General features: G+C 35.3%; 1 protein-coding gene across 2 annotated transcripts in view; it reads left to right on the plus strand.

Moving 5' to 3' along the window:
* Nucleotides 1–25871, plus strand: part of GABRG2 (gamma-aminobutyric acid type A receptor subunit gamma2) — a 154149-nt gene that overhangs the window by 61625 nt on the left and 66653 nt on the right. For both annotated transcript variants that reach the window (XM_082378782.1, XM_082378783.1), the window contains exons 5-6: nucleotides 176–258; nucleotides 2837–2974. In XM_082378782.1, coding sequence (XP_082234908.1) covers nucleotides 176–258; nucleotides 2837–2974 — 221 coding nt within the window. The remainder of the gene's footprint in view (nucleotides 1–175; nucleotides 259–2836; nucleotides 2975–25871) is intronic.

Below are 25871 nucleotides of genomic sequence, written 5' to 3' on the forward strand. Positions count from 1 at the left end.
AATTTTCTCCTGGACTTGGTGAATTTCTTCAGTGAGGATCACCTTGTGTTATCAATAAGAATGGGTGCCATACTCTCCAGGAATAAAAACAAATGGTCACTAGAAATTGTGCTAATGTACATTTTTTAAAACAGTCTAAAATCTTTCTATTTATGTTTCATATCTTCCTATTTAGGTTGACAATTGATGCTGAGTGCCAATTACAGTTGCACAATTTTCCAATGGATGAACACTCCTGCCCCTTGGAATTCTCCAGTTGTAAGTAATACTCATTCTATATTCTGCATCCCCTCTCACCACTTAGTCTTTCTGATTGCAATATCAGTTAATTGGGAGACTTAAACAGAATGCAAAATTGCATTAAGCAGTGTTGTTGACTTTGAAGATTTTGACAATCTCTTTCGTCATAAAAAAGGATGTATTTTATCAGGAATTACGAATAGATTTCATTGAGGCATAAACTTTTAATAAACTGGCAGTTGTTTCCTGGAGCCCTTTGTTGAGAAGGATTGTAAAGCTTGTCCTGGTCTCAGTAGAAAGAGGTAAATGTGCATTATACATCTCCACTCCCTCCACGGGTCCAGAAGAGAGTAGCAGTACATTTGCTAGTTGTTTTCTCCCTTTACATATCAGGATACACAGAGACCCAACAATGTTGTTTGTTCATTCCAGTTTTGATATACCTATAAAGATAACAAAATTGAAAATTACCTCTTCCACCTGGAGTTCTAGTAATACCTAAAACTAGTTATCTACCAGTGAGCAAAAGACTGATTTTTGGTGTCATGTGGGTCTAATTCAAATCCCAACTCCATCAACTAAAGACTTGAGCAAATTACTAAATCTCTCAATGAGTTCATAACACAGGTGCCCAATAGAAATTATAAGACCTGCCTCACCTCAATATTGTTTTGTTGATATATGTAAAATGGTTGGTACACTACCTCACACATAATAAGATTTAATCAAAAGCTCTATTATTTTATTAATTATTATTATTATCATCAGATAATAGACTATAGCAAGAAGAGCATGATGATTCTAATACAAATTAAGCTTTAGTAACCTTCACAGATATTTTCTGTCTGAATCGAAAACAAGCCTCAGTTTCCCCCACGTTTGCCTCACTATTTGTTCTGCTGTTAGATTGCTCACCTCCTTCTTATTTTTGGACTGTCAATTGTGCATATTGGGTAGAATGAAAAACTGGCTATGAGTTTTAAGTTTTTAATATAGGTATAATTTCCCAGCCAGGGAGTGATGGAGACTCCTAAGAACCAACTAAATCATAATCACAATACTTTCAAAAAAAAAAAAAAAGAAAGAAAAAAGATGAGAAAACCAATCACCTGTTTCAATAAACATCATTTCCAGAGAGAACCAAAGGAAAACTCACTGTATATTATATATATTGAGAAAAATTCCCATTGTAAATCTTATTTCATATGTTCTACTTCATCCAAGAATAGAATATTTTTTAGTGAAAGCTTACCTAAGGTTTAGGAGATTGGATTTCTTTTCTTTTAATTTTCCAACTGGGACTACTTCTCTACTGAGTCAGCTAAACCTTAAGAAATAGTGATTTCTATGCCATCAGGTTCCTGATCGACAATTGTCTTCTGAACCCAAAATCAACTTAATATTACTTACTGCTATTAAAACAATTCAATCACCAACATGTTCTCCATAGGAAGTTCCTTAATATTATCATTCATATTCTCAGTTTTCACCACATCCAGCCCTACCAGCCTGCTACCACCACTCAATAGCAATCTGGGGATTTGGCTTTCTTTTTTCTCTCTTCTTATTAATAAAATATAGTGGGCAAAGAGTTGAACCAAAAGAAAGGAAAAAAAGGAAACAAGGGATTTTATTCCAAGAAGTCAATCAGCCTCCATAGTCAAAATTACCTTTCCACAGCATTATTAGAAGACAAACAATTGAGAAGATTTCTAGTTTTTCATCTATCTTACTTGAGTTTATTCTGCAGCTTACTTATAAAATAATGTTTATGCATTCAACAAATATATATTGACCATCAGTACCATGAAATAAGTATGATCATCATCCCCATAAGTGAACGAATAATTTAGAAGAAAAATTGAGAAAGCTTTCTAGGATATTATGGCTAGGAAAAGGTACTGATAATCATTATATTATCAGTGTAATATTTCTTTAATGAATGCTTTCTGTTGTTTTGGCTGAACATAACTGAGCTGTAAGGAATCTACATACTTCTCATTGGTATCTTCCCCTTGGTATTTCTACTTACTGCTTTTAGTTGCAGATTTCTGTGTATATTAAAATGAAGCCTCAACAAATTGAGAGAGAGAATAATGTAAATAGTTGAGGTAATTTTTCCCAGTCATCTTCTATTCCAAGGACATGCCCTGGGGAGGGATTTGAGTCTGCTCTTCTTCCATTATTTTCTGTTTTCTGCATGACTCTCAAAATCTTGCCCTGTTGACTCCCTTTCACCATAAACAATATCTTGCATATATACTATTTACTATATACTGGCTACTTTTTATATCTTACCCCAGACAATGTAAAGTATGCGTATAGTATATACAAAACCATGTATAGTATACCTTCTATGCAATTTAAGTGCTTTTCATGGGTAATTTTGACCTCATGGTTTTTAAATCTAATTTCCCATTAGGATATGGGCAATTGTATTGACTTTCCCTATGGTAATGCTTTTTAGTCCAAGATCCTCATCTAAGTCAAAACTATCTCTCTTGGTATCTCCCTCAGTGTCTTGTTCATAGAAGGTGGTTGCCACATATGTTCATTTTTAATCATTTACAATGTGTGCTTTCTTATCTCATGGCAGATGGCTATCCGCGTGAAGAAATTGTCTATCAATGGAAGCGTAGTTCTGTTGAAGTGGGTGACACAAGATCTTGGAGGCTTTATCAATTTTCATTTGTTGGACTGAGAAATACCACTGAAGTAGTGAAGACAACTTCTGGTAAGATGCACTTGAAAATAATTTTGAGTGACCCTTCCAGAGTTTAAATTCTGGTGTATATGATTTAGAAGCTTTCAACACTTGTCTAGAAATGATATTCAGAAAATTAAATGAAGTGTTTTAATTTACTAGAGAAAATTGTAATTGGTATTCTAGTATAATACATAAATATAAATGGATTTTATCAATTTAAAGCAAATTAGATTCAAATTGGATAAGCAAATTATTTGCTTAATTCCCTTAAGAAAAATAAGTAACAGTTATTAAAAAAGAAGAAAATACTTATTAGGCACAGGTATAATGTTTCTTTTAAGAAATATGTTTCATATTTAAAGTACCACATGGGGAAGATTAACTTCTCAAAAATGCAGAAAAGTGACCAGAGTGGATATGAACTAATTCCATGTTCAGTAATTAAATATTTTGAACTGGCTTCATCAGTGAATAAGGGACTGGGTTTTGGTGTCAGACAGGCCTGGGTTCAAATCCCAACTCCATCATTTACCAGCTACATATTTTAAGAAATTACTGAATTTCTCAGTGGATCAGCTCTCCCAGATAACCAATGTGGACAAAAAGATCTGCCTCGCAGTCATACTGTATGTATTAAAAAAAAAAAAAAAAAGGTAAAATGCTTAGAATGATACCTAACACTTAGCATTCAATAAGTAGTAGTGCCTAACAGTATTAGTTATAATTATCAAGTATGCATGGGACCTAATGTGGTCAGGACTTCAGTTTTTCTCAAGAGAAACTAAAAATCTATAGTATTTTTATATCAAATATCATAATTTTTAATGGTATTAATTGAAGGTGATTTAAAAAAACCATGTGGGGCAAGTCAAACATATTTCCAGACCAGATCTGTCTCATGGGTGGCTATAGGTTAATACAAACCCTCTGCAATGCTGAGTGCATATTCCATATAGATTATTCCAGCTACTCCTTTTTAAAGTTATGAGAATTTAAATATGTCCTAATTTCAAATATAAACATTGTGTTCATAGCTTACCATCTATTAAGACATACTTTTTGTATTTGTTACCGTGAATTAAGCTGTTTTCTGTTGATTTATTCATGCATACCTGATTGTTTTCCTCCTGAAATTCATAGGACGTATTTTTGTGTTGACTCATTTAGAAAAAGGCCTTGGTCTGTTGTACAAGGAGAAACAAATTAAGGACCTAGACAGAAATGGAAATTTAAGATTCTACCTTCATAAGCATCATCCTCTAAATCAAAAACCTAACATTGTTTTTGGCATTTGCAGATTTCTTCAAAAAAAAAAAACAAACTCTTATGTTGCAAAAAGAATCTGAAATAAAATCAAAGAAATGCTCTAGTTTATTTTTAAAATGTGGCCTTATGTTCTCTTATTCATTGGAAATCCTGACCATCAAGTACTAGAACAGTCTTTATTTTGGTCACCAAACCAGATTCAGGACTGCCTTAGAACAGGTCTTCCATCTGTGAGAGAGCACATGTAAAAATAATCTCTAAGTCTATATGCTTCCAGAATAAGAAATTGGGCATTAAGTTCTGTTGTATATTCATATCTCTATAGTTATTACAGCACCCTAAAACAGAACTCACAAATTTATGACTAGCAGATCTTTTGTTCAGTCATTTAAGCCCAGAGTGGCATTAAAACCAAACGGTGGTGAGGCAAGTGTTGGCTTTATATCATAGGGTTTGACATCATCCCCTCCCCAAAGTCTCATACTGAGAATAATCTAGAGTATTTATTGTCTAACAAGAGATACATCCAAAAGAAAATAATCTATTTACTTAAAGCATGGCAAGAAAATTTATCAAGGTATCACAAGGCTATTACTCTTCCTAGAGAAATCAAAGCAAAACTGTATTGGTATCAGATTTGATATTGAGTAGCATCATTTAATTGATTGTATCAACTCCTTGTGAGTTTTAATATGGAGGTTAGCCTCCACCTTGGTCTCTTGTCCACTCCCTGCTCTTGCTGGTTTGTTTTTTCTGTGTGGTATCATTTCACTTGCCTCTGGGAAGAGAAAGGGCTGAGTTGAAAGTTAACACCAGTGCCGACAGGCAGCCTGATTATTGTGACAGTTGATTTTGTAATGATTGGAAGTTTCTGTGTGATCTTTGTTTTATTTCTGATGCCATTCTTATCTTCAAAGCATGGCTCCATAACTAGTTAATATCTACAAGGAAGTTATATTAACAGCTTTCTTGGGAAGTTATCAGAAGATCAAAATTATAGCCTTTTTGAATCTTGGCCATTACAACAACGTGGTTTTCTCTTAGACTTATAGTAAATGTGTCTCCCTTTGAGAAGCCTCTGTCAAAACTAGGAGAGAATAGTGCCTAAAATTAGGCCTAGTTTACTGCGGAGACTGCTAACCTTCACTCATTCAAGTCCACCTTTCATGATTTTGTTATGTCTAAGTGGTGACTGTACTGTGGGTTCCTTAGTATATTTTTTCTTTAAATTGATTCCTTGTTATTAGTAAAATGATTTTTTTAAAGGAAAGTTCACATTAGGACCATAATTGGAAAATGAGAAGCATTTGACATAAATAGAAATTGATATAAGAATATAATGAAAAATGAACAAATGTTCTTAAATTTTAAGTGCACATGTTTGTGTTCCCTGGGCTCTGAGTATGTGGGAAAAGAAAGAGATAGTAGAGAAAAGGAAAAGGGTAACTAGCACCAAAGTAAAACACTTCCTTGATTTAAACAGAAGGGTAGAAGAAGCAGGAAGGAATTTTCTTACACATAATTCGAGGCTATGTGATAATTCTGTATACACCACTTGAGTCATCTTTATCACCATTTATGTGTGTGTCACTCCTGAGAAAAATATTGCCTCGGTGGTAGACTGATAAGACTTGAAGAATACCTTTAATTCTTGGTCAATACATCAAGATAGATTCTGGATCCATGATTTCTCTTCAAATCATCACCTCTTCCTGATTGCTCTGTATGTGGTAATAGCACCATCATTGTCCCAGTGAGCCAGGCGTGTGAACACTCAGAGTCACATGTCCGCCTCCCACATCTAATGAATCACGAAGGCACGTATACCTCTGAAATATCTTGTGTAACTGTCCTCTTTTCAGTTGCCATTGCCACTGTCCTAGTTCACGATCGTGTCTGTTCTCATCTGGACTCTTTTGGGAGCCTATTAAACTACATCCCTGCTGTCAGTCTCTCTTTTCTACAGTCTATCCTTTATACATTAATCATAAAAGCTAGCACTTACTGAGCACTAACTACATGTACCATAGCAAACATTTTATATACATGACCTACTTTAATTCTCATTACCATAGTCATATTTATTGTCATTAACACTGAAGGTATCACTGCGGTTAAGGAAACAGACTTCTAGGGGTTCATTTACTTGCAGAGATCAGATTTGGCAGCTGGGACATGAATTCAGGTGGTTTGCTTTCAGACTCATGCTTTTAATCACTGCGCTATTTTTATTCGCACTGTGTCCCAATAAGTCTTCCTGAACCACAGCTTTCCTCATGTCCCAAGAATTCAGGAGATTCAATTAAGCACAAGCTATTGTTCCTAATATATAAGCCCCTGATCTCAGGAACTTTCCAGCTTGGTTTTCTATAATTTCTCAGCTTGTGACAGAACTACTTTGTTAATATTTTCATGAATATAAATAGCTAATCCTATACACACATTGAATTTCAGTCTCCTTTCTTTTTTGAATGGCTTGTCATCTCAGCCCTACCTTCTTTATGACTTTAAAACATAGAAAAACAGCTTCTCTTCAGCGAGGCCTTTCAGACCTTAATGCCAGAATGCGCACTCTTGGAGCCAGACAGCTCAGGTTTGAACACTGATTTGTATACATTACTGAATATATCTAAGCTCAATATCACCAATGTTACAGGGTTACTCTCAGGATTAAGTAAAATAATCCACTGAAAATGCTTAAAATTGTGCCTAACACATAGAAAGGACTCAGTAAATGGAAGGCACCATCATAATCATCATCAAACTCCCCCAGGGCATTTTCACCTACTTTATGAAAACATAATTTCCACCTTATATTTTTTTAGCAGTTGTTTTATTCCCTCTTTTCTGCCCTCTCATTCCAATTAGTCATAAACTTCCCAGTGGAAGCCTTCTTTTAATCATCTTTGTATCCATGATGCTATTAGCCTGGTGATTTGCTTAGAGTTGTTGATTAGAGTTGTTGATTAGTAGGTAATTATAAAATGGATTGCTTGTGACAATTATGTTGATAAAACCATAAAATTTCCCTCAATTAAATAAGCAATGCAGAATTTTACTATATATTTTTCCATTACTCATTGTTTTCTCTCAAGTAGAAGACCTTGTTCTTTCTAGTCATATTTCCATGGACAGTTCACCAAATTATCTACATGATTTTTGGTATCAAGCAGAGCTTTGTTCCTGATGTTCTCATCCTGAGATGTGGGTTAGAAAAATGTGCAAATGAGTTTCTTAGGAGAACCTGCATTCTTGGGATACCATTGCCATTATTATGAATCAAAAAGAAATACATCGTGTTCTTCCTACATTAGAAAAATGTTAAATCTTTTTTTCTTCCAGTTTTATTGAGATATAATTGACATACAGAACTCTATAAGTTTAAGGTATACAGCATGATTTGACGTAAATAGATCATGAAATGATTACCATCATAACTTTAGTGAACATCAGTAATCACATATACATAATAAATTAAAGAAATAGAAAACAAAATTTTTTCCTTGTGATGAGAACTCTTAGGATTTACTCTCTTAACTTGTAACTATAACATATAGCAGTGTTAATTTGTCATGTTGTACATTACATGCCTAGTACTTATTTATCTTATAACTGGAAGTTTGTACCTTTTGGCTACATTCATCCAGTTCTCCCTCCCACCGCCCCCGCTTCTAATAACCACAAATCTGATCTTTTTTTCTATGAGTTTGTTTGTTTGTTTTTGAAGTCTAATTGACCTACAACACTATGTTAGTTCCTGGTACACAACATATTTCTACACATTCAAAATGGTCACCATGATAAGTCTAGAAAACCGTTAAATCTTCCGTATCGTCTTTAGAAATGTAAACATCATTGTTTCATAGTTTTTTGGCATTCCCATGTACATTAACTATTATATACTTCCTTTTTGTCTTTAACCCACCTTTTTGGCTTCGATTCCATGTGCAAGTTATATTTTCTTGATTTCTATTACAAGAAATGCATAAATACTAAAATAAAATTAAAAAAAGAACTCTGTACCACTAAATTCATCTTACTTTTCAACAGTGGCATGCAGACCACAATTTTAGAAACACCAGCTCTGTGGATGAAGTCCATGTTCGTTGCTTGATTTCTAAAATATATGTAATCTACCCTATATCTTCAAACATTGCCCATTATTCTCACACCATATCCTTTATTTTCTTGAGGTTTTTTGGATAAGTTGAACCTATTTCAGGTCTTCGTGCTCATTTTTCTTAATACTAAGCTCAAGTTCAACCTTCTCTGCCTATATCAGTGTATACATATTGGTCAAATAATTCTCCAAATAGAAAATAAATAGGGCTTCCTTGGTGGCACAGTGGTTAAGAATCCACCTGCCAATGCAGGGGACAAGGGTTCAAGCCCTGGTCCAGGAAGATCCCACATGCTGCGGAGCAACTAATCCTGTGCGCCACAACTACTGAAGCCCGTGTGCCTAGAGCCTGTGCTCTGCAACAAGAGAAGCCACCACAATGAGAAGCCCACGCACCACAATGAAGAGTAGCCTCCGCTCACCACAACTAGTGAAAGCCCATGCGCAGCAATGAAGACCCAACACAACCAAAAATAAATAAATTAAATAAATAAATTTTTTAAAAAAGAAAAAAAATAGCTCCCACCTTCTAGGCTGTGTTTTAACTTATATGTCTTTGGCAAACACAGGTAAAGATACTCATCGTTGACATAAACTATTGTGGGGGAAATAAAAAGAGAAATGAAAACATATATAAGGTAATGGTAATTTTTTTTGAAGAGATTGGAATAAAAAAATTAATAAACCTAAATGATAGGAGAGAAGTAAACAACTGTAACCCAGTCCTACACTCTTGGGTTACTTTGGAATCACAGTAAGTTGTGAGCCCATTTTAGTCAATAATAAACTTTTCAAACTACTTGAAGCAACCTAATATATTAAATGAAATCAGTGTGAAAGACTGCACAGTAATAGATTTTTATTTTATTTTTAGGCTTCAATTTAGAAAATTTAACTTTGGTTTCAGGAGAGGAAAATGAATGGATTACGTAAAGAGCTGGGCCAGGAATGGACATGGAGAAGTCACTTGCCCTTTCTGGGATGAAAATTCCTTATTTCTAAAGAGAATGCATTTGATTAGATGCTTCTTTAAAGTCCTTGGACTTATTTATAATCTTTGATGTAACCAAGGTTACACTATAGATGTCTCAATGTAGGAGTAACTTTCTTTATAAATTAATGATTTCCTAGAATGTTTCCCTTCCTCAAGTTTTCGACAATTTCAAAGCAAGTCAAATGCAAAAATAAACTCCTTTAGGCTTCTAACTTAAAAGGGATGACATTCCCACTCCATTTTTAGAATCTGTTTTGTTATTAGTGATGTGACATTATATATATACTGGAATATTCATATACTACATTTAAAAATCCCACATTGGAATGCAAATTGGTGCAACTATTATGGAAAACAGTATGGAGGTTCCTTAAAAAACTAAAAATAGAGTTACCATATGATCCAGCAATCCCATTTCTGGGTATGTATCTGGAGAAAAGTCTAATTTGAAAAGATACATGCACCCCAGTGTTTACTGCAGCACTATTTACAATAGCCAAGACATGGAAGCAACCTAAATGTCTATCAACAGATGAATGGAAAAGAAGATGTGGTACATATATACAATGGAATATTACTCAGCCATAAAAAAGAATGAAATAACGCCATTCGCAGCAACATGGATGGACCTAGAAATTATACTAACTGAAGTAAGTTAGAAAGAGAAATACAAATAGCCTATGATATCACTTAAATGTGGAATCTAAAATACGATAACATGAACTTATTTACAAAACAGAAACAGACTTGCAGACAAAGAAAACAAATGTATGGTTTCCAAAGGTGAAAGGTGGGGGAGGGATAAACTAGGAGTTTGGGATTAGCAGATACAAACTACTGTATATAAAATAGATAAACAACAAGGTCCTACTGTATAGCATAGGGAACTATATTCAATATCTTGTAATAACCTATAATGGAAAAGAATATGAAAAAGAATATATATATCTAACAAAATCACTTTGCTGTCCACCAGAAACTAGCACAATATTGTAAATCAACTATACTTCAACTAAAAAAAAAGAAGGTTTAACTATTAAAAAAATAATCCCACATTGGAATTTTAAATTCCAAGGTTGCTCTGACACTACCTAGTGAGGAAATGGGGCTTTAGAGGTGGAGAGGGGCTGCATAGAGGAGTCATAGGAAGTCTAAGGAAAATTGTTTTCAAGGTGACAAATTTCATTTCTGCTTACATTCCATGGGCAAGAACTAGCTGTGTGTTCCTGTGTAGATAAAAATGGGGCTGGGAAGCATAGCTCAGTTGTGTGCTAGGAAGCGACAGTGGGTTTTATGACTTTCTAGCATCTGTGAAACATGCATGACATCATTTTATTTCTCACAAGCTTCTCAGAGAAGTAATATTTTTCCTTTTACAGATGAAACCACTTAAGTTTAGAGGAGCTAAGTAATTTGCTCAAGGCTATTCAATAGAGTTATTTACCCAGATCCCAAGTTTTTACCCCACTGCCTTTCACAAACACATGAGGTAAAGAGATGAATTAATTAAAATAAAAAAGTTATTTCTAAACTTGATAATAGCTACTTTTATGGAGACAGTGCAATGAAGTAATAGCATTTAATATGATAACTATACACATATATCCAAAAAATGTTAACTTATAGGAATAGCAATTATATTTACATGAGGCAAAAACATCAAGTGAGAAACAATTTAGCAACAATATTTTACTTTTTCAGAAACATATTTATTGCTTATAAGATATTATTATTCACTTGCTAAGTGAACCTATGGATCACCAGGCAAATCTGGCGTTAACTAAGAAACTGTTGGATCCAGTATATTTGTATAATAGTGTTACTTGCAGAAAAGTCTCATCAGAAAGAAAACATAATAAAAGGATTGCGTGACTACTATTTACAGTAATTTTGAGGACTAATATCTTATTTTGACCATCTATCAAAACCAACCAGGTCAAGACAACATTAATTTTTATCCAAGTATATGGTGTTTCCTAATTCAATCAAAATTCTTCTTTTGCTATGTTTAAAAGACATGCTCATCAATGTGACTGATCCAACTAAAAGAGCTCTCCTGTTCAGCTGCTGTCCCCAAATAAATGTAAACCATTAAATAATTTTAAAAAACATGAAAATGTGAGATGGTGGAGACTGACTCTATAGACATTGTGCTCTGTAGACAGACTCATTGAATGTTTCTTTCACTCTATTTGATGCAGTTAAATAATTCCTTCATCTTACTTTTGCATTTTCAGAAAATAATGCTATCCAGCATTGCAGCTATGCAAATTTGAGCATGTCAGAGACTGAAAAGGGCATCAAATAGCAGTGAGGAAAATAATGCTTTTTTTTGTTTTGTTTTGTTTTATACTTAACTTTCTTTTCTTCAAAAGGAGGTTATTATGAAGGTCACAGCACATTGCAGGCATAATAGCCCGGAAAAGCATTTCTGGGGTATACAAGCTGGGGCTGAGCAGAATTTGTTTACTATTCTTGTTTGCCACTCCTGAAGTCTATCTCGTTTAGGAAATCAAGAACAGCTAGTTTTATTAATCCAGGGCAGAAAGAGATCAGAAAAACCCAAGGACTAGAGAATTGACACATATATTAAGCATGACTAAGTATATTATTTTTTTGCTTACTTAAAAAAAATTTTTTTTATTGAAGTATAGTTATGCCAGTGCTGTGCCAATCTCTGCTGTACAGCAAAGTGACTCAGTTATATGCATATATATGTTTTTTTAAATTCTTTTCCATTATGGTTTATCACAGGATTTTGAATATAGTTCCCTGTCTGTGCTATACAGTAGGACCTTGTTTATCCATTCTAAATATAATAGTTTGCATCTACCAACCCCAAACTCCCAGTGCATCCCTCTCCCTCCTCCCCTCCCCCTTGGCAACCAAAAGTCTGATCTCTATGTGAGTCTGTTTCTGTTTCATAGATTGGTTCATTTGTGTCATATTTTAGATTCCATATATAAGTGATATCATAGGGTATTTGTCTTTCTCTTTCTGACTTCACTTAGTATGATAATCTCTAGTTGCATCCATGTTGTTGCAAATGGCATTATTTTTTTCTTTTCTTTTTTCTCCTGGCCGTGCCTTGCGGCATGTTGGATTTTAGTTCCCTGACCAGGGATCAAACCTGCACCCCCTGCAGTGAAAGCACAGAGTCTTAACCACTGGACCGCCAGGGAAGTCCCCTTGTTTACTTTTATATATGGTGTCTCTGCTATTCAAGAAACTGACAGTGCTTCATGTTTAACATATAAACCACATCATAAATGTTTAATTTTTCACATTTGTCTCCCAATTGATCCACCCCAAAATTAACTACTCCTTGTTATACATCACCTCTCAGAATAATGTCAAAAAGAAATACTAAAAAATAGCATTTTCTCTAGTTCTTCTCCCCTACCCTCCACAAACCTAATTGTTTTGCCCATAAGCATTTCTCTATCAGCTCTATAAGATGGTATCTTTATTTGTGAATACTGAAGTACAATAAATGACATTGATAATAAGATGAAAGCTTCAGTGTAGATAACTGAGTTTACTGGAAGAGTTTCCAAACATGATTTCTAATCTGCCTTTACTTGTATGACTTACAGCACCATGCAGTTTGATTTTCATCATATCTACTGTTCACTGCTAAGTGGTGAAGAGCTTTGTAATATAAAAGACAATGTGTAATGCATGAGCTGTGAAATACCTCCTTGCTAAACATATAATGCAATCACGAACATTAATTGTAACCACTTAATGATTACATTTTCTAAGTTGGTGATTTCTTGTTACCAGTATTAGTGACTGAGAGTAAAATTAGATTGATAGAAAAATAAAATTTTAGGGCTAAATATCAAAGATTAAGGCCAGTTGTAATTTTACTTTGGGTAATTACTCCAAAGAGGTAAAAATCACTGTTTATAAATTGGTAGTCAATTGTGTAACTACGGCCTATAGCACAGATCATTAGACATGGACAGAGTTAAATTTTATTTATTTCTGTCAACATTGAACAATTGAGAAATTTCATATGCAAATCTTAAACATCTTTACATCTTAAATATCTGGGTTGTCATTTGCATTTGAAAATGATTGGGTAGAGTTGAATTCTCACCTGTCCTAGTGGGTGAGAGACACAATCTCCTTTACCAAAATTCCTAACACCCCCTGTTGTATTTTCAGGACTATATGATTTTCTTCTTGAACTACTATTCCCTTATTTTGGAAAACTATATGCATCTCATTCGAACATATATATATCTCACTCTAAATAGGGGGAAATGAAAGACAATCATTTCCCAAATGAGAACACATATGTATCTGTGGAAATGAAGAATATTCATTTACTTTTAATAGGCGGAGAGAATTTCTATCACAAAACGATACTGTAAGAAATGAATGTGGAAACTACTAATCAACCAAGGTTTGCCTGAGAGTAGACAGTGAGTTGCAGAGAAGTGTCATAACCTAGCCAACCTAGATCTCGCTTGCTTTTCACATTCTACAAATGGGTTTATTTATCATAAATATCTAGCATATGCAATGCAAATTGATTTTAAGTTCATTCAGTTTATCTCTACCACCTGCTTTCATGGAAAATGGATTTTAAACAGAGTTGTGAAGTTCTATATATGGACATCTGTGCATCTAGTCTTCTCTGTATTTTCCTTTTATTTTTTTCTTTCAGCTTACATCTAAGCAACTAAAACGTGTATTGCAATTTTCCTGCACATTACTGATTAGCAGCCTTGCATAGCCAATTAACACTTTTTCCTTCATCTTCTTTGATAAAATAAGGCAGCTGGATATAGCACAAAAAAACTATGATTCCTTTTAAGAGTTTCCTTTGTGGTTGTGTTACCATATAGTTGAATGGCCCTGAGCAAGTCATTTTCTCTTTCGGCCCTCAATATCTTCATCTCAAAATAAAAAATTTAACTAGATTAAATGTGAAGGTCCTTTTCACCCCTAAAATGCTGTTCTGTATTTCCTGATATTTAGCAGCTCTGTCATAAAGCAAATGTCTGGTGGGTATTTAGGTTTTCCATGTTCCCATTTCCTAAGAGAAATTTCTTCATGTTTTCTTATTCTGTAAAACTCAGCAATTAATAGATCTAGTTTATCTGTCAAGTATAGAGAACTCTGGGAGCTACTGTGGGGCAAGAGGCCCAGGGGGTTGGCATAGAGATGGTTGGTAAATTAGTTAAGGTATGAAAAAAATGAATTTGGCCTGGGAAAAATAGGCCCACTGTGGGTGTGAATAGCGAGGGTGGAATTTCATTGAATTCATGTGAATGAGAAATTGCAGAGGATGAAGATAGGACAATGGCTGTGACATGGCTTTCATAGAGGAGAAAGAATAGACACCTGGCATCCTCAAACAGAAATAACACTTGCAATCAAGAGCACATGGTATGAACTTAGTTTATTATTTTGTGTTTAATTATATAAATTGGGCTGCTATGAATCAGCAGTCCATTAAAATAGTACTGATACTACCAACTCTGTAATAATAATAAGAATATAATGTGCTAGCATTTGTAAGACCTTTATATATACATCATCTCATTCACTTTTCACAGTAATTCTATAAGGTGATACTCATTATCCAGGTGGCATTATGATGTACAAGCAATCTTGTAGAAAAGTATCCAGAAAGGGTAGAGACTTCTTCCAAGACCATAGAATAAGTTACTAAACAGATACCTGTGTTTGCTGAGAGGCCAATTTTCCAATCCAGTGATGACTGAGCTGTTCTGAATTTGTGTTTGCAGAAAGACTTGTCCTTGGCTGTATTTTTGCCTAGTGTGTAATTTCTTTTCTCTTTATTGTTATGGCATCTATCTGTCTATCTATCTATCTATCTAAGTTGATTGCACACATGTAAGGTAGAATCAGACTGTTTTTGTCAGCTTAAGCTAGACTATGCTATGGTAGAAAATAACCCTCAAATCTCAGTGGTTTAAAATTTATATATAATATTATACATATTCTTGTATTGCTCTTTCCACTGTGCTTTTTCATTCTGTGGCATGCCATTCTCAGAGTCAAAGGTGAAATAACAAAAGAATAAAATGATTCTTAAAGTTTCTGCTTGAGGAAGCAAGAAGAACTACAATTCTGCAGCCTGTGGAACGAAAACCACATTCACAGAAAGAGACAAAATGAAAAGGCAGAGGACTAAGTACCAGATGAAGGAACAAGATAAAACCCCAGAAAAACAACTAAATGAAGTGGAGATAGGCACCCTTCCAGAAAAAGAGTTCAGAATAATGATAGTGAAGATGATCCAGGACCTCGGGAAAAGAATGAAGGCAAAGATCAAGAAGATGCAAGAAATGTTTAACAAAGACCTAGAATAATTAAAGAACAAACAAACAGAGGTGAGCAATACAATAACTGAAATGAAAACTACACTAGAAGGAATCAATAGCAGAATAACTGAGGCAGAAAAACGGATAAGTGACCTGGAAGACAGAATGATGGAATTCACTGCCACGGAACAGAATAAAGAAAAAGGAATGAAAAGAACTGAAGACAGCCTAAGAGACCTCTGGGACAACATTAAACACCAACAACATTCGCATTATAGGGGTCCCAGAAGGAGAAGAGAGAGAGAAAGGACCAGAGAAAATATTTGAAGAGATTATAGTCGAAAACTTCCCTAACATGGGAAAGGAAATAGTTAATCAAGTCCAGGGAGCACAGAGAGTCCCAGGCAGGATAGACCCAAGGAGAAACATGCCAAGACACATAGTAATCAATGGACAAAAATTAAAGACAAAGAAAAATTATTGAAAGCAGCAAGGGAAAAACGACAAATAACATACAAGGGAACTCCCATAAGGTTAACATCTGATTTCTCAGCAAACTACCAGAAGGGAGTGGCACGATATATTTAAAGTAATGAAAGGGAAGAACCTACATCCAAGATTACTCTACCCGGCAAGTATTTCATTCAGATTCGATGGAGAAATCAAAAGCTTTGCTGACAAGCAAAAGCTAAGAGATTTCAGCACCACCAAACCAGCTCTAAAACAAATGCTAAAGGAACTTCTCTAAGTGGGAAACACAAGAGAAGAAAAGGACGTAAAAAAACAAACCCATAACAATTAAGAAAATGGTAACAGGAACATGCATATTGACAATTACCTTAAACGTGAATGGATTAAATGCTCCACCAAAAGACACAGGCTTGCTGAATGGATACAAAAACAATACCCATATATATGCTATCTACAAGACACCCACTTCAGACCTAGGGACACATACAGAAAGAAAGTGAGGGGAGAGAAAAAGATATTCCATACAAACGGAAATCAAAAGCTGGAGTAGCAATACTCATATCAGGTAAAATAGACTTTAAAATAAAGAATGGTACAAGAGACAAGGAAAGACACTACATAATGATCAAGGGATCAATCCAAGAAGAATATGTAACAATTATAAATATATATGTACCCAACATAGGAGCACCTCAATACCTAAGGCAACTGCTAACAGCTATAAAAGAGGAAATCGACAGTAACACAATAATAGTGGGGGACTTTAACACCTCACTTACACCAATGGACAAATCATCCAGACAGAAAGTTAATAAGGACACAAGCTTTAAATGACACAATAGAACAGATAGATTAAATTGATATTTATAGGACATTCCATCCGAAAAGAGCAGATTACACTTTGTTCTCAAGTGCACACAGAACATTCTCCAGGATACATCACATCTTGGGTCACAAATCAAGCCGCAGTAAATTTAAGAAAATTGAAATCATATCAAGCATCTTTTTCCAACCACAGTGCTATGAGATTAGAAATCAGTTACAGAGAAAAAATATAAAAAAACACAAACACATGGAGGCTAAACAATACATTACTAAATAACCATGAGATCACTGAAGAAATCAAAGAGGAAATCAGAAAATACCTAGAGACAAATTACAATGAAAACACGATGATCCAAAAATCTATGGGATGCAGCAAAAGCAGTTCTAAGAGGGAAATTTATAGCAATACAACCCTACCTCAAGAAACAAGAAAAATCTCAAATAAGCAACCTAACCTTACACCTAAAGCAATTAGACAAAGAAGAACAAAAAGCCCCAAAGTTAGCAGAAGGAAAGAAATCATAAATATCAGAACAGAAATAAATGAAACAGAAACAAAGAAAACAATAGCAAAGATCAATAAAACTAAAAGCTGGTTCTTTGAGAAGATAAACAAAATTGATAAACCTTTAGCCAGACTCATCAAGAAAAAGAGGGAGAGGACTCAAATCAATAAAATTAGAAATGAAAAAGGAGAAGTTACAGTGGACATCACAGAAATACAAAACATCATATGAGATTACTACAAGCAATTCTATGCCAAAAAAAAATGGACAAGCTGGAAGAAATGGACAAATACTTAGAAAGGTATAACCTTCCAAGACTGAACCAGGAAAAAATAGAAAAAATGAACAGACCAATCACAAGTAATGAAATTGAAACTGTGATTAAAAATCTTCCAACAAACAAAAGCCCAGGACCAGATGGCTTCACAGGTGAATTCTACCAAACATTTAGACAAGAGTTAACACATATCCTTCTGAAACTATTCCAAAAAATTGCAGAGAAAGGAACACTTTCAAACTCATTCTATGAAGCCACCATCACCTGATACCAAAACCAGACAAAGATACTAGAAGAAAAGAAAATTACAGGCCAATATCACTGATGAACATAGACACAAAAATCCTCAACAAAATACTAGCAAACTGAATCCAACAATACATTAAAAGGATCATACGCCATGATCAAGTGGGATTTATCCCAGGGATGCAAGTATTCTTCAGTATATGCAAATCGATCAATGTGATAAACCATATTAACAAATTGAAGGAGAAAAACCATATGATCATCTCAATAGATGCAGAAAAATCTTTTGACAAAATTCAACACCCATTTATGATAAAAACTCTCCAGAAAGTGGGCACAGAGGGAACCTACCTCAACATAATAATAGCCATATATGACAAACCCACAGCAAATATCATTCTCAATGGTCAAAAACTGAAAGCATTTCCTCTAAGATCAGGAACAAGACAAGGTTGTCCACTCCCACCACTACTATTCAACATAGTTTTGGAAGTCCTAGCCATTACAATCAGAGAAGAAAAAGAAAGAAAAGGAACACAAACTAGAAAAGAAGAAGTAAAACTGTCACTGTTTGCAGATGACATGTTACTACACATAGAGAATCCTAAAGATGCCACCAGAAAACTACTAGAGCTAATCAGTGAATTTGGTAAAATTGCAGGATACAAAATTAATGCACAGAAATCTCTAGCTTTCCTATACACTAACAACAAAAGATCAGAAAGAGAAATTAAGGAAACAATCCCATTCACCACTGCAACAAAAAAAATTAAATACCTGGGAATAAACCTACCTAAGCAGGTAAAAGACCTGTACTCAGAAAAGTATAAGACACTGATGAAAGAAATCAAAGATGACACAAACAGATGGAGAGATTTACCATGTTCTTGGATTGCAAGAATAAATATTGTGAAAATGACTATACTACCCAAAGCAATCTACAGATTCAATGTAATCCCTATCAAATTACCAGTGGCATTTTTTACAGAACTAGAACAAAAAATTTCACAATTTGTATGGAGACACAAAAGACCATGAATAGCCAAAACAATCTTGAGGGAAAAAAGCGGAGCTGGAGGAATCAGACTCCCTGATTTCAGACTATAGTACAAAGCCATAGTAATCAAGACAGTATGGTACTGGCATAAAAACAGAAATAGAGATCAATGGAACAGGATAGAAAGCCGAGAGATACACCCATGCACCTATGGTCAACTAATCTATGAGAAACCCAGCAAGGATGAACAATGGAGAAAAGCCAGTCTCTTCAATAAATGATGCTGGGAAAACTAGACAGCTACATGTAAAAGAATGAAATTGGAACACTCCCTAACACCATACATAAAAATAAACTCAAAATGGATTAAAAACCTAAATGTAAGGCCAGACACTATCAAACTCTTAGAGGAAAACATAGGCAGAACACTCTATGACATAAATCACAGCATATCCTTTTTGACCCACCTCCTAGAGAAATGGAAATAAAAACAAAAATAAAAAATGGGACCTAATGAAACTTAAAAGCTTTTGCACAGCAAAGGAAACCATAAACAAGACGAAAAGACAGCCCTCAGAATGGGAGAAAATATTTGCAAATGAAGCAACTGACAAAGGATTAATCTCCAAATTTACCAGCAGCTCATGCAGCTCAATATCAAAAAAACAAACAACCCAATTCAAAAATGGGCAGAAGATCTGAATAGACATTTCTCCAAAGAAGGTATACAAATTGCTGACAAACACATGAAAGGATGCTCAATGTCACTAATCATTAGAGAAATGCAAATCAAAACTACAATGAGGTATCACTCACACCAGTCAGAATGGCCATCATCAAAAAATCTACAATCAACAAATGCTGGAGAGGGTGTGGAGAAAAGGGAACCCTCTTGCACTGTTGGTGGGAATGTAAATTGATACAGCCACTCTGGAGAACAGTATGGAGGTTCCTTAAAAAACTAAAAATAGAATTACCATATAACCTAGCAATCCCGGTACTGGGCATATACCCAGAGAAAACCATAATTCAAAAAGACACATGCACCCCAGTGTTCATTGCAGCACTATTTACAATAGCCAGGTCATGGAAGCATCCTAAATGCCCATCGACAGACGAATGGATAAAGAAAAGGTGGTACATATATACAATGGAATATTAGCCATAAAAAGGAATGAAATTGGGTCATTTGTAGAGACATGGATGGATCTAGAGACTGTCATACAGAGTGAAGTAAGTCAGAAAGAGAAAAACAAATATCGTATATTAACCCATATGTGTGGAATCTAGAAAAATGGTACAGGTGAACCAGTTTGCAAGGCAGAAATAGAGACACAGATGTAGAGAACAAACGTATGGACACCAAGGGGGAAAGCCGCGGGGGGTTGGGGGTGGTGGTGTGATGAATTGGGAGATTGGGATTGACATGTATACACTAATATGTATGAAACAGATAACTAATAAGAACCTGCTGTATAAAAAAATAAATAAAATGAAATTCAAAAATTCAAAAAAAAAGTAAACAATATATTGGCAGAATTTTGATAACAACCAGTAGTACTTTTTTGTTAATATATTAGATATTCTGCTGTGGCTAAAGTCAATAAAGTGGTAGAGTTACTGAAAAAAAAAAAGTTTCTGCTGCTTGATAGGCATAAATCAATTGTTTTTGCCAAAGCAAGTCACATGAGCAAGCCTGATGTCTATAAGGTGGGATGCATGTTTCTCTTAGACAAAGGGCCACAAGTGAAGGCCTCTGTAGGGATGGATTTGGTAGAAAAAGACAGCAAATATTTAAAACTACATAACTGTAACCAGTACTTCCCATTAGTATAATCCTTCGTGCTATACCTAGCCAGCCTACCTGGCCATGTAAGTACCTATAGCTCGAGATCACATGTCAGGATAAGTCACCCCCAGCAAGGGAAAGGAATGAGTTACTCCCAATGAAAATAGAACCCAGGCATAAAAATGTCTCTTACTCTGAGAATACTCCTCTTGAAAAGGAATTCTTCTCTTGTTTTTGACAAGCCTGCTTCACTTTGTCAATGACCTAGAGCCATGATTTATGTAAAATTGGCTTCAGAAGGAGCAGGTAAGAAGACACAATATTAACGTGAAAATTATCATAGGGTGATGGAAACTGTCAAGTTTTACAAATCTGGGGAAGATTTCCCTTGCTGTACTGCTGGGACAGCTTTATTAATTATAATGGAAAATAAGTCTGTAAATATTGGTCCCATACTAGATTCAATTTTACAGATATTAGGCAGTGGTAACTTCTAAGAAACAATAAACCAGAATCATCCTCTTGTCAGGAGGGGGAGATAATTGAACATGATTTAATAATGAATGGCCACAAAATAATGAAAAGGTCAAGCTTTCTTGATTACTGTAACTTTCTGCATGGAAAAAAAATCCTTAATATTTCTAATAGTCCTATGTTAGAAAAAAGTATAAACAAAGTGGTTTCAAGTAAAACTTAAATGCTTTATTTAATCTTAACAGTGTGCTATAATTTTAACTACTTCCTCTCTGAAGCATTCTTAAAATTAATTCTGTTCCTCTGTTTTATAGATGAAGTACATGAAATATAGTGCTACCAGTAATTTAAAATATTTCCACATGGCTAGCTATTAATGGAACTAGAACTAATCAACGGGCATCTATGTCCCCAAGCTACTGTACCCTGGCCACTACCTAAGACTAAGCTAATATAAAAAGAAATTTTCATTTCATTGGCTGATACTGTATTAGTGAATAGTAGGAGATATTTTGGTTCTAAACAATCTGCCACTACTAATCTACATAGAAATAAATAGTGTTGATAAGGATATGATCATGTGTACGTTAAAGACGGCTTTCATTGAGCATTTCACATGCAACGGGCACTAAGCTAAGTACTTTACAAGATTTATGTAAACTTGCAACAGCTTTAGAAGGTAGATCTTATTGTTATTTCTGTGATCACATAGCTGGTAAGTGGCAGAGCTAGGATTTGAACCTGTGCTCTGAGAGAGGGTCATAGAGTTTTTGTTGGGTCTCATTTGTAGGACGTAGTGATTTCTTTTTCATTAAGGAAGAAGGCTATTCACATGAATAGGTGTGTGTGTGTTGTGTGTTGTGTGTGTATGTGTAACACATAATAAAGGACACATGTTTTCAAGGTACCTTGTGTGATTTGCATATTGTAACAACCTGGTATGTTTTGTTTTTTAAGTTGATGGCAATATTCAGAGTGTTGATAACTGACTCGAACCTGATAGGTCCAGTTTTCTTCTTACAAAGATAAGAATGAGGAAGTAATAGAAGTGTGTTGAACAAAGCTAGGTAAAATGCTTTCTAGATACTAGAAATAGTATCTATGACTCAGAGGAAAACTCTGGATAAAATTAAATCGATGTTATATTAGTAAAACATCACTCTTAGTAAAACTTGAAGGGAAAAAAATATTTGGTTAGGAGTGAGAAGATCTGGCCTTAAGTCCTAGAAGACCTTATTAATAGGTATATACATATGGGCAAATCATTTAACCTCTTGAATCTTACTTTGCTTATCTGTAAAATGGAAGAATTATAATTGTCCTATCAGAGTTGCTATGAGACTTAACTGAGGTAAGTATCTGAAAATGCTTAGGAAATTGTGAGTAGTTTTGGAAATAGATGACAATATGATCATAATATAATTATATTTTCCTCTCTCTAACTGTTGAAATTTTAAAAAAAGTTTCTGCATGAAAATTCCAGGCATATTTAATGACTCTGAGAAAAGTATTTATAATTTATTGAAAGTTTGTAGAAGGTAGTGATTGATGCAATGATCTACTCCTGCTTGCTTTGTAACCTTCCAGTTAGACCGAAGAAAAGGAAGAAAGCTGAATTGTGTGCAAAAAGCAGAAGTGTGAGTGGGAGTGCTCTTTTAATAGCTGTCCCATAAAGTGGCTTTGGAAGAAAAGTGCTTGAGGATTTGGGAAAGTGATATTAAGCTGACTTGTTGACTGACCCTGAGTAATTTGGAGTGTCTAACACACATACACACACACACATTTGCTAGGTGCATCAGAGGAGTTCATTATTTTTCATTTCGCATTACTAACAATGCTCTATACCAGTGGTCCCCAACATTTTTGGCACCAGGGACCGGTTTCGTGGAAGACAATTTTTCCACGGATGGGGGGTTAGTGGTTCAGGCAGTAATGGGGAGCGATGGGGAGTGGCAGATGAAGCTTCGCTCGCTTGCCCGCCGCTCACCTCCTGCTGTGCGACCAAGTTCCTAACAGGCCGTGGACTAGTAGCAGTCCACGGCCTGGGGGTTGGGGACCCCTGTTCTATGTCATAGTTATGTAATAAAGACAAAAACACCCAAGTCAAGGAGACCCTGGACTTGCCCCATCAAGTTACCTTATTTCCTAGATTAAAGAAATGAAGTCCAGAGAAGTAAAATGGCTTGCCTAAGGTCTCCCAGCTAGTTTCATAGGAAATGAAGCATCTAATAATTGGTTTCCAGATCTCATCCAAGCCTCTTTGTTAAATTCTATAACTCAAAAGTTTACTTTGGCAGCTCCTCTCTCTTGCATCAGATATTGAAGTAAAATAGAAAGAAGAAAAATAAAAATCAAGAGGGAAAGAATGACTGAGTTAAAAGGTGACCTATTTCTACTTTCTGTGTTTGCTAGAAAATGTTGGCAATCATTGCTTTCTGAGGAGTAAGTTGCATTGGCTTAGCTTTTTTGATGGTGTAATACTACGCAGTATTAGTTGAAATACTATGGAGTGGTGAAAGGAAAGCTGGAGTAGAGAGTCTTAAAACCCAGGTTCTACTTCCAGGACTGCCTCTAACATGCTACATTATATCCTGATCAAATGCCTTTGTGTATCAGGTTCGTATCAGTAAGATGTACATGACATTAGCTGGAGTCCTTTCTCAAAAATGTATGGAGAGAATCAAATGAGAGAATGGATGCGAAAATGCTTTACAACAAGTTGGGAGTGCGGCACGTGCAAAGCGTCGTCATCATTGCTTTAATAATTATCCATAAGGACCCCTTAGAGCCGAAGTTCTAAAGGTGTGTGTGTATGTGTATATATACATATATATATATGTGTGTGTGTGTGTGACACACACACACACCCCTTTGTGCCAGTAAGGAGACTGAGACATGAGGAAAATGAATCATTTATCCCAGCTCCAGAAGGAGCAAGGTGGGACTGGGAACGTGACTCAATTTCCTGCTTCTCACTCCTGGGTTCCTAGGATCAGATTTTGTCATCAGAACTTAATAAGGATGACAAGCTGATAACAATCAAGGAGATTATTAAAGCAACATAAAAGGCAAAATTCTCTTTTCTTTCTTGCTACTCTTGGTGGGGAAACTGCTATTAAAAGATCAAGGCTAAATGTGGAAATGAAAGGATGAAGGGAGTTACACTCAGAGGAGGATAGAGAAGGATGGAATTTGGGTGGCCCCTGGGATGAATGCATTTTCACCTAAAGCCAAGAAGGGACCTGTAGCTTTGACAGTTTTGAAGTCCGTGGGGGGTTTGCGGAGAGCACAGCAAGCTCCATTCAGTCCTCTAACTTTCCTGGGAATCAAAAGTTAAACTGTTAGATGAGGAGTGTAGGATGGAAGACATTTTGAAATGAGAATTCATGTAGAGATTTGGAAACAAATGTTAGGAGGATTATCCTTTCATTTCAAAACATTCAGGGCAGTCTCTTGCCTCTAAGAGGGGATGCAAGGAAAGTTACAAAACTCTGCATTAGTGCTAGTCTCTCTTCTGTTTGGGACCGAGAGAAACAAATGTTGATTTCTTGAGAACTGATGGCCTCCTTGAACATTTCTAGCAAGATAATTGCTGTATTTTGTATTTTAAGACATCACTGTTATCCAATATTATAATAATTAATAATGTGATTTATTTATTGAAAACGTGCTACGTGCAACAAAGGGCCTATGGAAATTTCTATGAAGTATCTCTTTCAAGTATCCCCGTTTAAGTACCTCAAAGCAAATATGATGAGTACCCTCTTTTCAGAGATTAGAAAACTGTGACTCAAGGAAATTAGTCCAAGTCTTCACAGCCAATAAGATAAGTAGGGGATTTGAAATCAGATCAAACAGGCCGCAAATCCCAGATTCTTAAACATTCTGTTCTGTAAGATTCCTTCCAAGGATGCCTTTGGTGAGGGATAGGGGATGAAGAGGAAGAAGAAAAAGAATTCTGCAGTTAAAATGTACTTAAAAAACCACTGTAAGTTGAGACCAGCTTGCCTAGGAGGCACTTGCCAAAATAGTACTAGGTTATGCCAAAGGCAGGTTCAAGGGCGCTGTTCTTTTGTAAAGATCACCTGTTGGGCATCTGAATGTGTCAGCTTCCTTATTTCTTAGAGGCTTATTTACCACTGAATTCCACCAACTCTAGGAATAGAAACTCAACGTAGATTAGGGAATTCATGCAAATTAGTGGGTAAACCCACTCAAAACATATTGGATAGAAATATGGTTTCCACGCTTTTTTCTTTTAACTGACTCAAGACTTTCATCGCTTTAAAGAAAATGTACCTTACTTTTAGGAAAACGTTTAAAAAATCCCCCAATACTGTTTTTTTTGCTATTGAGATTATTGATTCCGAGTGGCAATGTTATTTATTCTCTCAATTAGTCCATGCAGAGAATATTAATACAGCCATTTTACAAATTAAAAAAATGGAAGCTCAGAAAGGATAAATAACTTGCTCAAGGTCACATGGCCAGTGAATGGAAGAGCCAGAATTCCGACTCAGTCCAGACTGCAAACCTGCCTGTATACATCTGTGCAACACTGCCAAACTCTCCCAGGAGTGGCTTCAAGCTCTGGTTAGCTCCTTTCTTTAGGGTCAGCTAAGTAGAGCTCCTTGGTTATTTATTCAGGGCTCCT

This window comes from Balaenoptera borealis (genome assembly GCF_965194805.1).
Source record: "Balaenoptera borealis genome assembly, chromosome: 2".
NCBI lineage: Eukaryota > Metazoa > Chordata > Mammalia > Artiodactyla > Balaenopteridae > Balaenoptera > Balaenoptera borealis.